Source organism: Crocodylus porosus, unplaced genomic scaffold (genome assembly GCF_001723895.1).
Source record: "Crocodylus porosus isolate Cpor-Errol unplaced genomic scaffold, CroPor_comp1, whole genome shotgun sequence".
Classification (NCBI taxonomy): domain Eukaryota; kingdom Metazoa; phylum Chordata; order Crocodylia; family Crocodylidae; genus Crocodylus; species Crocodylus porosus.
Window position 1 is genome coordinate 3,313,078 of NW_017728940.1, and position 13,596 is coordinate 3,326,673.

At 43.9% G+C, this 13,596-nt stretch overlaps 1 protein-coding gene across 1 annotated transcript in view; it reads right to left on the reverse strand.

Moving 5' to 3' along the window:
• Positions 1-13,596, reverse strand: part of LAPTM5 (lysosomal protein transmembrane 5) — a 37,252-nt gene that overhangs the window by 7,977 nt on the left and 15,679 nt on the right. The window contains exons 2-6 of the mRNA XM_019548016.1: positions 7,794-7,887; positions 3,952-4,028; positions 2,943-3,062; positions 1,452-1,586; positions 60-155 (exon numbers count right to left, since the gene is read on the reverse strand). Coding sequence (XP_019403561.1) covers positions 60-155; positions 1,452-1,586; positions 2,943-3,062; positions 3,952-4,028; positions 7,794-7,887 — 522 coding nt within the window. The remainder of the gene's footprint in view (positions 1-59; positions 156-1,451; positions 1,587-2,942; positions 3,063-3,951; positions 4,029-7,793; positions 7,888-13,596) is intronic.

Below are 13,596 nucleotides of genomic sequence, written 5' to 3' on the forward strand. Positions count from 1 at the left end.
AAGTCCCGCAATGGACATCAAACTTTACTCACAGCATACCAGTTGATATGGGCAGTTACCTTGAGGAGGAGGACAGCAAGGAATGCAATGGAAAAGATGATCATCACTTTGACATACTCCTCAGAAGACAGCTTCTCCTGGCTTGGCAAAAAGCTCTGTAAAGAAGGGAAGAGTCTGTAACAAGGTATATATGGTCATTCAGATGTCAAATGCGAAATTAGGTGTTGGCACTTTCAATTTGAGTCTTTGCTTTAGCAGATCTCATGGAAGGTTTGTGCGGCTTTAGGACATTTTGATTCATGTGAGGTGCTAATATAATAATTCAGGTGATTTTTTCTTTCTTTTCCAGCTCATAACCATGTGTTTGCTAGAGTTTTCCAGCCTTTATCGAAATGTTTACTGACACCTGGCTAGATCTTCAAGACTATCTGCACCCATTTGGATAGGGTCATGTGGAACAGTATGTCTAGAGGCAAAATCCCTTTCTCAGATCAGCCAAGGCAGATCTGGAGTTGGTCAGGATTTTCAAGAGCTGGTCAGGATTTCAGTGTAAATGTTTAGAAAAATTATTTTCAATGTAATTACCAATGGAAGCATGTAAGGATTACCTCCAGTAGCTGTGAAATCTCTATCCATGGAAGAATTTAAGAGTAAGTTAGACAGATACTTGCTTGGAATGGTTTAGCCAGGAATGATCCTGCTTTGAGCAAAGGGGTTGGCTAAATGACCTCTGGAGGTCCCTTCCAGCCCTATTTTTCTATGATTCTATAAAAGCTGAAAAATCTGAAATATTTCAACTGAAGTAATGCCTTGGTGCCTCAAGGCCATTGTAGTGGGTTTATCTTAGCTTTCTCTCTTCTTCAGTACTACATCTCCCATGATGCACCACTAACATACCTCTCAGAGAGAGAAGTCAGGGAAGTACAATAGTTTCATCAGTACAGCATGACCTGGGAGATAGTCTGGCTGGGGAAAATGGGGACATAAAGCACCATGGTGGCATTTCAGAATAGAAACAGATCAGTTTCCAGGTGCAATATTTGGATTTCAGCTTAGCCCAGTCTCCCTCCATTGCAGATAGTATGCACTCACAAAATGTACACCAGCAAAATGTGTTGTAGCATTTAAGAAATGACTGCATAGGCAAACTCTCATTTATGCAGGTAAAGTGAACTGCCAATGACTTCTTGTCACTGAACAGAACAGGCCTTCTAATCCTGCTGCAAAAGCAAGCATTATAGTATTATGCACTTCTTTGCTATAACAGGAAACATTGGAGAAACTGTTTGCTGGCTTGCAAGATATACTAAATCAGGGGTTGTCAACTGGGGTCCCCCCCCCCTCACTCCATGTCCAGCCGCCAGGGGTACACTGATCCAAAATCCCTTATACTAAATCATAGGATGACATGCATCACCCAGGCTCAAGATCACCGATTATTTATTACCTACCGAGTTGTTCATGGACTTGAAGCTGAGATATGCTGGTACCTCCATGTATGAACTGCAGACAGTTAAAACACTCAGACAGAAATCCAGTAACTGCATAGCATGGAAGGGAGCCTTTGTTTGTCCTTGCCGCAGGGACTGAAACATCAGAGAGATCAAGGTATTATTTGGGGTTAAAAAAAAAATCACATTACTAGATCTCCTATAAATGGAAAAGCCTGATTTGCTCCAATCTGGCATTACTTCATCTATAACTGCAAATAAATTAAGCAAGCATGATAAATCAGCACTTCAGGTTATAGAAAATGTGATTAACATTAAATGATGAGCCCTCCATTAGGTTTGTGATTCCTTAAGGGCAGCTTCACAGGGGCAGAAGAATTCAAACAGGCTTGAGTGAAATCTGGCCTCGGTGAAGTCCACAGCAAAAGGCCCATGAACTTAGAAAGGGCTCAGCACCTTGACCCTCCCTACCAGGTTGGATAACTAAATCAAGTGGCACCAGGATATTTTATGACCCCACCACAACAGCATCCAAGCACCCCTCGTCTTTACGTATGGTCCTCCTCCAAACAATGCTGCCCCACCTCACGGGATTATCTGCCCAAATCTACAGGCAGGAAACTGCACCGCAGAGTCCAGGGCACAGTCGACATTCTGAAGTTTTGCCAGTAGAGCAATGGTAGGGAAAAGGGAGAAAAAAATCCCTTACTAGAATAGTTACACTGCCAACAATACCATGGAGACACAGTCATACCATCAAAAAAAAAATCCCTTCGCTGGGATAACATATCCCATTCAGGAGTCTGATATAAATTGCACCAGACCAAGGACACATTTTCTGGTGTAAGCATTATCTCTACTAGGTAATGTTGCTTGTTGAGCTCTACCCACAATCCTGTTTAATTGTATACAAGCCCTGAATGACCTGCCCAAGATTACACAGGATGTCTTTGGCGCAGCTGGGAATCAAATACAGGGTTCCTAATCTCCAGGAAGTGCCTTTACTATTGGACCAGACATCATTTATTCCAGAGGCAAAACAAGCTGGTTCTGCACCCCGGGCAGCCGCCAAGGCTGGGTCAGCAGCACCAGTAGGAGTTGCCATTCTTATGTCTCCTCTAACTCAGTTCCCAGTTGCCCTCATCACCCACCCCTAGTTATGCTACTGCTGTCTCTTTTCTATGGCCGGATCTAGTTTACCAGGTCTGAAGTCCTTCCTCCAAAAGTGGACAATACATGAGCTATCAAAAAAGCACAAGCCACTCCATAAATTAATCTAAGCCAGTAAATGTCTTACTGCTCCTGTGCCATGTATTCTGGGGGTGCCATCACCTATGGTGCTACACACACACACACACACACACACACACACACACACACACACACACGTACATATGTACATATAGATATAGATATACCTATGTCAGGGCCCCGATATATATGTATTGGGGCCCTGACATGCTAAAATGTGGTCTCATGATTTCTACCTACCATATGGCTAACAGATAGGATTGCAGGGACTTGTATGTAGGAACTGAAGATTGTGAGGAAGCTGAGGAGAAAATCCATGATTTGCAAAGCCATGAATGGAACCAGGAGGCGTTCTCTGTTCTGCAACAAAAGAAGCAGGCAACAGTTATTATTTCTCTGTCAAGTAGTGGCCTACAATTGAGCTTGAATGGCTGAAGGGGAAACTATTAATCTAAAGTGCTGAACAAGATGTGTATTATATGCACATAACCCCACCTTCATGATAGTGGTGTTAAAAACAGGCAGTAAAAGTGGTTGATATTTTATTTTTTTTCATGGAAAGTTTTGATTTTTGACAAAAAATTGAAAATAAAACCATTTCAATTTGTAAAAATATGCAGCTCCATTATGAGGTATAAGTTGGGAGCCTGTGTTTTCCCTTCTATAAAAGCCAGGGATCATGGCAAGACTCCATCTTCCATGACACACTGTGGTTTCTCTTCTAAAAAGGGGAGTTAGCTGCATGATGGCAGTTCTTGACTCTTGTATATTGTGGGCGATAGTCTAGTCTATCTCCGGAGCTTAACCCATAGAGGAGAATGAAGATATGATGCAATCAAGCTATACCTCCCACGAAGCACCATGATATCGTTGCAAATCAAAGTAGTGAAATCGCAGTGGAAAAATTTAATTTCTCAGTAGAAAGAAGACTTTTAATTTTAAAAGATGGCTTAAACAAAAGCCCAATTTCCTGTCAAAAGGTAATATTGAGAAAATATCTTGACTGCCCTACTAGATGTGTCCTGTCTGTGAATAATTTTGAAAGTGACTACTTCAGTGAATTTGACACTGCAAATGGCAGGTTTATTTGTTTTTTTAAACACCTCTTTATAAAACTCAAAATATGTATTCCAGTCCTACCATATGGTTATGTTGCACAAACTTTTTCAGCAGCTCTCTCAGCTACCCTCTTTTACCCACAGTTTCTCATATCTTCCAAAATCAGTAGTGCTATTCAGAAATGACATACCTTCACCACACCAAGGAGAAGGTTGAGGCTGATGACAAAGAGCATGGTGATCAGCAGGAAACTGGTGGTGATATCAGCTAATAATAATAATAAAAAACGATAGTAAAACAACAGCAATGATCAAACACAACTCAGCACAAACACCCATCACTTAAAATTAAATGTCACCTTTGCATTCAGCAGGAGTTTTTGCTGAGTTAAAGGTTGAAGAACTTGGTCTAAGTCAAACCTTTTAATTTACCACAATGACTTCTACTCATATAGGGTTGATTTCAGGACCTCCAATACCAAAACCACACAAGCTAAAAAGGATGGTGTTTGTGTGCCAATGGGTTTGAATGGAATGATTTTTATTCCCAAAGACCCTCACTTAAAGGTAAGTATTCTAGCCCCCATGTACTAAACTTGAGTCCATATATGTTCCTCTATGATTTTTGAAGTGGGAATTTCTCCAGAAGACTCCTTCATGCTGCACCAAGATAGGGAGCACTGATCTAAGTAATACAGGTAATAGTGGCAACAATATTCCCTAAATCTCTCTTTTCCTTCACAGGAATTATGCCTTGGGTCCTGCACTCCAATTTCTTTGGGGGTTTTGGCTGGCAGGTAGTAAAAGAAGGCAGAGTAGGTATGCTTGGAGAAGTACAAGCCAGGTTTCCTCTCCTTTCCCAGCCCTTAGCCAGCTCGTGCATAGTGCCATAGAAGACCTCAACAAATATCTCATGAGGATGTGGTCCCTCTGCACAGGACCTCCATTGGTGCAAGGTCTTCACTACTATCAGAGTGGTGTCCCTTCAGTGATTTATACAAATAAACAAGCCAATGGATGAAGAAACCTGGTGCATGTGTTTCTCTTTCTTTTGTTCTGTTTCTTTCTCTGCAACTCAGCTTTCTCCCACAACTCAGACTCCAGAGAAGCACAGGAATTTCATGAGCAGAGATATGTACATTATGTCATAAATGTCCATACACATGGCAAATGAGTACAAACAGCATATACCGTGGTGGGGTATGGCCAACCAAACTCATAGTAGGCCTCTGCCGTCTTAGCAAACCAGTTCTATTTGCCGAAAGTGTATTTTGATTAACTTCTGGCCACAGCAGAGTTTGTTTCCTGAATGTGGCCAGTAGGGACTTTGAATGCCTCCTAACATTTCCTTTGAATGCAAAAAGACCTGCTTCAGTTTTATGGCCCAATAAACTGGCCTGGTAAATGCAAGCAAGGATCATAAAAGGGTGCTTTAACAGCCACACACTCTGCTTATTTGGAATGGGATGCTAAGGTTGATATATTGATGATGCGCAACAGAGTTGCTGCTGGACAACTGAATTCAAAGGAGGGGCAGGATCCACAAGACAAATTAATCTGCTCATCTGTCAACCCTGTTCTACTTCAGACAGGAGTGATTTTTAATTTTTTTTGTTGTTGTTTGCCTGTAGTAGGTAGTCTATTTATACTTCTTTCTGTTTAGGTATGGTACTTTTTTGGCTGATTCTATTAAAATTGTAATGACTTCTCCATTGTTCTCACCACATTGACCAATATGTATTTATTTATTTTAAAAAAGGAAATGAATGCACCCAAAAATTCATTAAGGGCATGTTGGAGATCCAACCTGGGGGTAGATATTGAAAGGCCCTAAGGCCAAGTAAGCATGTGCCTTAAAGTTGGTTGGGAATGTTTTGACTAAATGTGGGGTTTTTTTCCATAGAAAATGACAATACAGTATATCAGAACTAAATCTTATTGCAGAAAGACATCATTTTAAGGATCCAAGATAAAAATGCCAATAGCCTAGCAAGATGTCCTGTGGGGAATTTGAACTTAGTTTTTCAAAGTTTCATTTTAGTGTCAAAGCCCCAGGCCTGTAAATCAGTCTCTCATATACCTTCTTTGGCCAAATGAATGCTTAATTATATCTACAAACCAGATCTTACATGAAATGGCAAACACTGTCATTATTTCTTCACAATCTAAGTAACTCCTTTTAATCTGGTGCAATATATGCATGGCAAGAACTAGGGACAAATAGAAAAAAAACTGGGTTTTTTTTTTTGCAGGGGAGTCACTCTCCTGAAACTTCGTGCACTTCTTCACTTGAAATTAGTCTGAAGATTTTTGCAATGCCTTGCTACATTGCCTCATTTCCAGTTTCTGGAACTAGAGTGGCTGCTTTTGGTGAATTCCTACTCTGACCAGAAAAGGAAATGCGAGAGAAATCATGAGCAGTGTTCTGTAAAATATTTGGATGGCTTGAGAGCACCTTGAAATGCAAGTGGCTTGAACTGTATTACAAATATGGAACATATTCCACATGGGGCGGGGAGGGAGGCAGGGGAGATTTGAATACCAAACTTGGCGTTTTTAAGTTTTGTTTTTCTAACACAGTACTGTTTTCAATCAAAATCATCCTATTTTTTGCAGAAAAATTTCATGACTTGTAAAATTTGATATTTTGGCTTGAACAAGCAGTGTATTTTGATATTGAAACCACATGAAAATTTGAAATTGCACAGTTTTTGGTGGGGGGGTTGCTTAAAAATAGTCTTTTCCTTAAGTTTGCATAACATGAAATAATTATTGGCCCTGAATTAATTTTAAATGTAAATGTTATTTGATAGAAAAAATTGCCAGTTTTACACAGAATTTTATGCAGAAATTCTGTGGAATGAATGTACGCATGAGATTCTGCAGGAAATGTATGCATTGGAACAATATTCAAATTTAAAGCATCTCAGACAATTTTGTTAAGCGAAAAACATGTATTTTACACATCATTTCTTCACAGCAAACCCTATACTCATGCCAGCTATTGCTGGCTGACAAACAGTGTATATAGAAATCCTGTTTTATTTGGCTTTCCTTTCTTTTCTTCCCATTCAGTGATGCATCTTCAGTCTCTCTGTGTATTGCATGCATTCTGGTTAAGGACATATTTACACAGCCAGGAACCGGTAATAAGTTTGCTGCCATTGCAGAAGCGAGTCTGCATCTTTGCAGGGTTCCTTTTTGTTCAGCTGGTAGTTATAGTTGGTTGCTTTCTCTGTTGGAGGCTGGTTTCTGGTTTATTAAAAGAAGTTCCAAAGCTGCATCTCAAACTGTGGTTTTACACTGGAAAGTGACTCTTTAAAAATAGTGCCCTGTGTTTCCACACGTAAAGTTTCTGAGTAAAGTCATGCTGAACCAACTCTCCTCCGGTAAAAAATTGGCTGCTATCTTTTTAAATGTTTCAGCCATAAAAAATAATCTCCTCCTGAGCTCAGACAGTCACGCAGGGTCCTTTCTGATGCAAGCAATAAGAACTTTGTTAATGAAGACACTTGTATTGCATGCGCTACCAACCCTGCTCTCTCTTCCACTGCTTACTTTGCTGTGAAATATTGGGGCATGAGGTGTGGGTGGCAGATGGGAAAGTGAGAAATCCAGGGAATGAAAAAAAAGGGGGAAGGAGAGTGGGGGAGATGGAAACAATGTGGAGACCCGGGAAAGGGAGGGATACTAAAAGGAGAAGGTGGGGTTGAGGAAAGGTGAAAAGAACATTTTGGATGGGAGGGAGAACACAATAGATGAAAACTGGGAGGTGAAAGGAAGGCCCCTTTCAAAGACTATTACATTCAAAGGAAATGCAACTGCCATTGACTTCAGTTGCCTTTGAACCAGCTCCTAACCGTCAACCAAGATCCTTGGGATCCGAGGCTGAACTTTGCAGCTTGGACCCATCTGTTCCAAAAACCAGTCTCCTAAAACTGCCATGAAAAAGAGTGGGAGAGGAAACAATATTGGATTTCATTCACCCTCTCCAGCACAGACCCCCTCAGCTTCTCACCCACCTGCTACCTACCAACTTTATAGTAGTCCTTGCTGAGTTCTTTGCAGAAACCTCTGCCAATAGCCACTTCCAAAGAGTACTCAATCAGAAGTAGCAGACTCATGACCTGGAAGAGCAAATACAAAGGAGATGGTCAGGAGAGGCATCTGCCATTTTTTAATGAAGAAATGAGTTTCCAGAGAGTTATACAGTTTAGAACATCACTGTACAATGTTTCTGAGGGTCTCGGTTTGCTACAAGCAATACTGATGGATCTAGGGCCATATTCTATCCCACCTGTTAAGTATTTAAATGGACTTGGATGCCAAAGTGCAATTCTACTCCACTCTGTTCAAGTCCTGAAAATCCATGAATACATCTACTTTTTGTAACACACCATCAGGACTGAGTCCCAAAAGAGCAGAGAGGAGGAGGAGGACCCACCCATCTTTTCCATTAACTGTATTTCAGGGACTTAATAAGGATGAAATAGAACCACATGTAGGCAGTTAGACACCTAGGCATAAAAAACAGTATAATGCCTCCCCCTACACCACCCACCTACACACACATAATAGTTTGAGGTTTACACGAACAGCCCAAATGGGAAAAATCAAGCTTTAAAATTATTATTTAAGAAAAAATAGGCAGTTTGAAAACTAAAATTAGGCAGTTACAGCACCACAAAAGGCATTCACGATCCATTCGTCTCCAGATGTGACACTGACAGTCTCGCACAGCGTTTGCTGTAGAACTAGGACCCAAATTCAGTCCCAGCGCTGTGTTCCTGCCCTAATGTTCTGCTTCCTTCTCAAAGCTACATTGGCTCTCCAGGGAGAAATTCATTTTCAACACGACAAGTTTTTATCTCACTCAGACAGCTGTCCATCAGCAGATCAAAGTTCAGCTATTCAAAATGGAGTGGTTTCCATTTAGGCACATAAGAAATGACTGTATTGTGAGCCCATGGGGGCAGTAAGTCCTGCAGGATTCCAGCTGTGTATGCCAAACACCTGACCCTCTTGTGAACTAAGGGCGTGTATGGAAGTTGCTTTTCTCACCTTTTAATGCGAGTTATTGCTATGATTTAACAGGAGTCCACAGCTTTATAGCACTTTAAATTAACCCTTGTTAAATGAGGTATTGAATTTGGAGCACTGTATTTGACAGCACTTCAGCAACTTACCGCACTTTAAATAACTTATGTATGCTGGTCAAATGTCTGGCAATTCTGTGAGTATCCCATGGGCTTTGTGAGCTTGTTTAGTAATCCCTGGTACCACCGGGGAAGCCCAGGAGCACAAGCCAAGCCTGCAGAAGCCAGCAACCCACCTTGCTCTCACACCTGCTGCCAGAAACTATGCTGTCATGTGCTGTGATGCTGCTGAACTGGGGGTATGGGGAAAGCAGCTCTGTGGGCCAGACTGCAAGTGCCCCAGGAGATGGTCTGGGGGGAGGGGAGGCTGGGAGCTCCAATCAGGGCCAATAATTATTTCATGTTATACAAACTAGAGTCTGGAGTTGTAAGCCCCCCAAGGTGGGCTGCATGCACAGGCACTAGAAAGACCACAGGCTGGAGAGCTGGGCCAGATCCAGGGAACTGGCCACAATCCCCAGCTCTGCCACAGACTCCCTGCTTAACTTATGTCAGAGACCCTAACCCCTTAGTAACTCCTGGGTGCCTTGGGCCCTCCCTGGGAAGTGAGGACGTCCATTTGGAGTCCTCCAGGCCCCTCCAGGCCCAGTGTCTCAGATGTTTAAATACACCATGTGGGTAAGACACACACACTCATACTCTGAGACCCTGTGCAGCTGTGGGAAGGGGACCAGACACTTGGACATGCTCTGGGTGGGACACACACATGCATTCATGCACATACATACACACACACACATACACCCTGAAACCCTGCGTGGCTGGAGGGGACCACATGCTTGGACATACTATGGGTGGAACACTTACACACATACCCACAGACACCTACACACATGCACACCCTCACACAAATGCACACATACCCACACCCATACACATGCACAATGGCCTCCATGCACACATGCGTGTGTGCATCCCTACCCTCCACACTGCTCAGGACCCTGCATAGCTGGGAACCAGAGGCTTGGAGCAGGGCTGGGTGAGAGCTGCTTCTTGGCCTCATGATGAGTGCAGTGGCAGCTCCCAGCAACAGGGGACATGCCGCAGGTAGGACACGCACACACAACCTGAGACCCTGCATGGCTGGGGACCAAATGCTTGGAGCTGAGCTGTTAGTCTACATGAGAGCTGCCACCTGGCTTGCAGTGCCTGCTCCCAGCATGGGGGTGGGGAGGGGGAGCGGGGAGCAGAATGAGAGGCTGAGTGACAGCCTCTAATCCCACCTCTGTCTTCTCCACTGGTCTGGTGCTGGCCACAGTTTTCTGCAGCCCCAGGAGGCTGTGGAGTGCCCCTTGCCTCATAGTCTGGAAAGTGCAGGGGGGCTCAGAGGCCACCCCCCACCAAACAATGCACTTCTGTCACGTTTAAAAGTGCTGCAACTTTATAGTGCTACAAAAAGTGCTCTGTGGGCACAGACCGAAAAGCAGCTCCCCACTGTAACTCATAGCACTTTGCAAGAAGCTCTGTGAGTTACAATGATCCCCCAGACCCAATAAAAGTTCACTGTTGGGATCAGGAGGATTGGGAAATCCAGCTGCTGACTGCCAGCCTGCAGCTGGTCTCCCCTAGCAATGCCCGTCCTCCCCCCCCAGCTCTGGCACTGTTTTCAGAATGGGAGGGGGGAAGGGGAGGAGAGGGAGCTTGTTTTAGGGGTTCCCCAGGCAGCACTGGAGGTGGAGTGAGTAGATAACAGCCTTCCCCACCTTGGGGAGGGCTCCAATACACCTGTCTGTCCTTGAGCACTGGCTAAAACCCCCCCAAATCGAACTCTCTGTGCTCCCTTTCCCCCCTCCCATTCTGAAAATAGAGTTGAGGCTGGGAGCAGCACAGACACAAGTTACTGAAGATGCTTTGGTTTGGAGCATCTTCATTTGAACCCTCATGCAATGAGGATTCAGATTTTCATGGGACTGGGCCCTTTTAAAGTGCTCTGCAGCCATGCACTTCTGTTTGGTCATAGCTTCAGAGTGCTGTCGGGGTATATCACTCGAAAATTGTTACTTCTGTCTGCCCCTTAAATTACAGCATAGAGCGTGTGCCTGGAGCACTTCTATATGGTGCACCCCATCTGTTTGATAAAAGCACCTCCTCAGTAGAGATTTTGGAGGCATTTTTAAATCCCAAAGACTAGTTCACTCTCAAACAAAATAATACCTACATTCCTGCTGTTTTCATTCCCAAATCCCTTTCTGGTCTCTACTGCCAACAGTTAAGTGAGAAACTAGTGAAGAATGATATCTAAATGACATCATAGTGACATTTTAGCACTAGAACCTATGGATGGCAACCTGTAGCCTGCAGACTGGATCTGGCCTGTGGAACAATTGGATTTGGTATGTGGAGCAGGGACTTCACCATTCGGCGGTGGGGAGCTTAGCCTGTGACTTACCACAGCCAGGTGACTGGGCAGTGAGGCACTTCATTCATGTCATAGTATGGCTGAGCAGCAGAGAGAAACAGCTGTGAGGACAAGCAACAGTAGCTGGGTCCTAGCACTGGCATGCCTTGGATCTGAGCTGGATCATTCCAGCCTGCCACCAGAAAACATTGCTGACCCCTACCCTAACAGAATTAAACAGGGAGCTCTGGGTTTCACACCACCTACAGCTTTTGTTTCAGGCTGCCTGTGGACTCAGCAGGCGTGTCACACAATTTATGCTGTTCACATTCAGAAAGCTTTCTTGACATTCACCAGGGTGAGAAATTTAGAAACTTAATTTATGCAGAAACTGAGTATGTCATATAGCATCAACCTCATAAATCAGCTAGATTATCTAGTACCAAGAATAAGCACTGGAGGTGCCCATGCCCTGGAGTTGTATCAAACTACTAGATACAAAAGACTCCAGCCACTGCTGGAGTTTTGTTGAGAATGGAAAATGAGCAGAACCATCTTATCTAAACTTCAGAGATCTCTAAGCCTCCGGTCGTAGGATAACAGAACTTACAACAGATACAGAAAGAAACATCACAGCCCCCACTGAGATAAGTTAAAAATATGCATTCTATCTGGCTCAAACAGCTTTTCACAATATTTATAGGTGCTTTTTATTTCAAACGGGCTAGCTCAAAAACATGACGCAGATGTTGCGATACCAGAACTGTTGTGGTTTGTATGAGTGTTTGCAGTGCATGCATGCATGCAAGTGACAACACTGCAAAGGCAAACAGACAGCAGAGCAAGTTGAGAGATGGCTATATGGAAGACAAATACTCTTTTCTGCAGCATGGCAGTCCTCAGCGGTACTGTACAACTTTAGAGCACAGTTTAGGTGCTACATGTAGCTAAAGTCCTACACTGAAGAGCTGACAATCTAAAGAGATAAGAAAAAAAGTGGGGAAAAGAAAGGATTACCTTCCTATTTCGGCAACGGGGAACCAAAATTTGGAGACGTTCAGTGGGTGGCCTTGAGATTAGATAAGCAACTGCTGGCAGACATGAGAAACATACTCATGTTCCCTGAGTCATTCCAATTCCCCGAGTCCCAGCAAAAATACAGTCCTTTGATGTCATTACAATAAAAGGACTGCCTGTTGTAAAGCAATCAAGGATGGCAGAGCTTGAAGTGTTATTGTAACCATGTTGGTCTAGGACTGCAGTTTTCAGTCTGTGGTCTGCAGGTCCTTGGGTTCACAGACTATGCCTGAGGGGTCTGTGAAAGATGGCTATGATCAATCAAAAGTATGTGACTATCTACACTTACAATTCAAAGGGGCCTACATCTTCATTCAAAATATTTTAGGGCTGCACAAATGAAAAAAAAAGGTTGAAAACCACTGGTCTAAGATAGAAGCAAGAAACAAGGTGCTTTTTTAGGGGGGATCTTTTATGGGACCAAATGTATCACCGGGGAAAATGTTAAACAAGATTGTGGGCACAACCTTCCTCCTCCCCCCCCCCCCCAATCAGATCTGGGAAAGAAGTAATCTGGAAAGAATGAAAAAGGCAATTCGTGCTCATCCCTATGGGGACTGTCAGGAAAGTTGAAACAAGCCAATAGAAGCTGCAAAGTTAATGCGCATTGTGCCAGGGCACCTTTGGTGCCGTATACTTCAAGGGCAGAAAACAGGCAGTGGCCAGGTGCCTGATGAGGGCAGCCACTTTGTTCCCAGGGATATAAGCTGGGCTGCAGTTTGCTGCAGGAGGAAGGAGGGAACATCAGGCTGAGAGGCATCTCCGGCCTGGTCAGCAAGTAAGGGCAAGGGTATGAGGAGCAGGTGGCCCCTGTCCTGGGTGAGACATAGCACTCCACCCTGCCAGGGAAGGGTGGCCTGATGGGGCTCCTAGTGGCGTAGGAGCCCCCAGGAAATGCCAGGCCAGTTACCTCCCCTGTGAAAGGCAAGTCAAGGCGCCTCATAACCCCAGCCCCACATCCCTGGTGGTGAGAGGCCAGGGCTCGTTAAGGAGCCCTGAGGCAGACCTCAGGCCAGAGAAAGGACCTGGGGCCATGCCTAGGCAGCAGGGAAAAGCCTGGAGGTGCATGAGATAGTGCTGTGCAAAGCTTCGACTTAATCTTTGATTCAACAAATAGTCGACATATTCGACCTTGAAAAGTGAAAGTCAAGTCGAATAGCAGCTGGTCTAATAGCTGTTGAATCGAATACCAGAAGTCGAATATTAACAGCGTGGGTCGAATATTCTACAAGGCTTGAATATTGGACTTGCCTATACTGGATTCC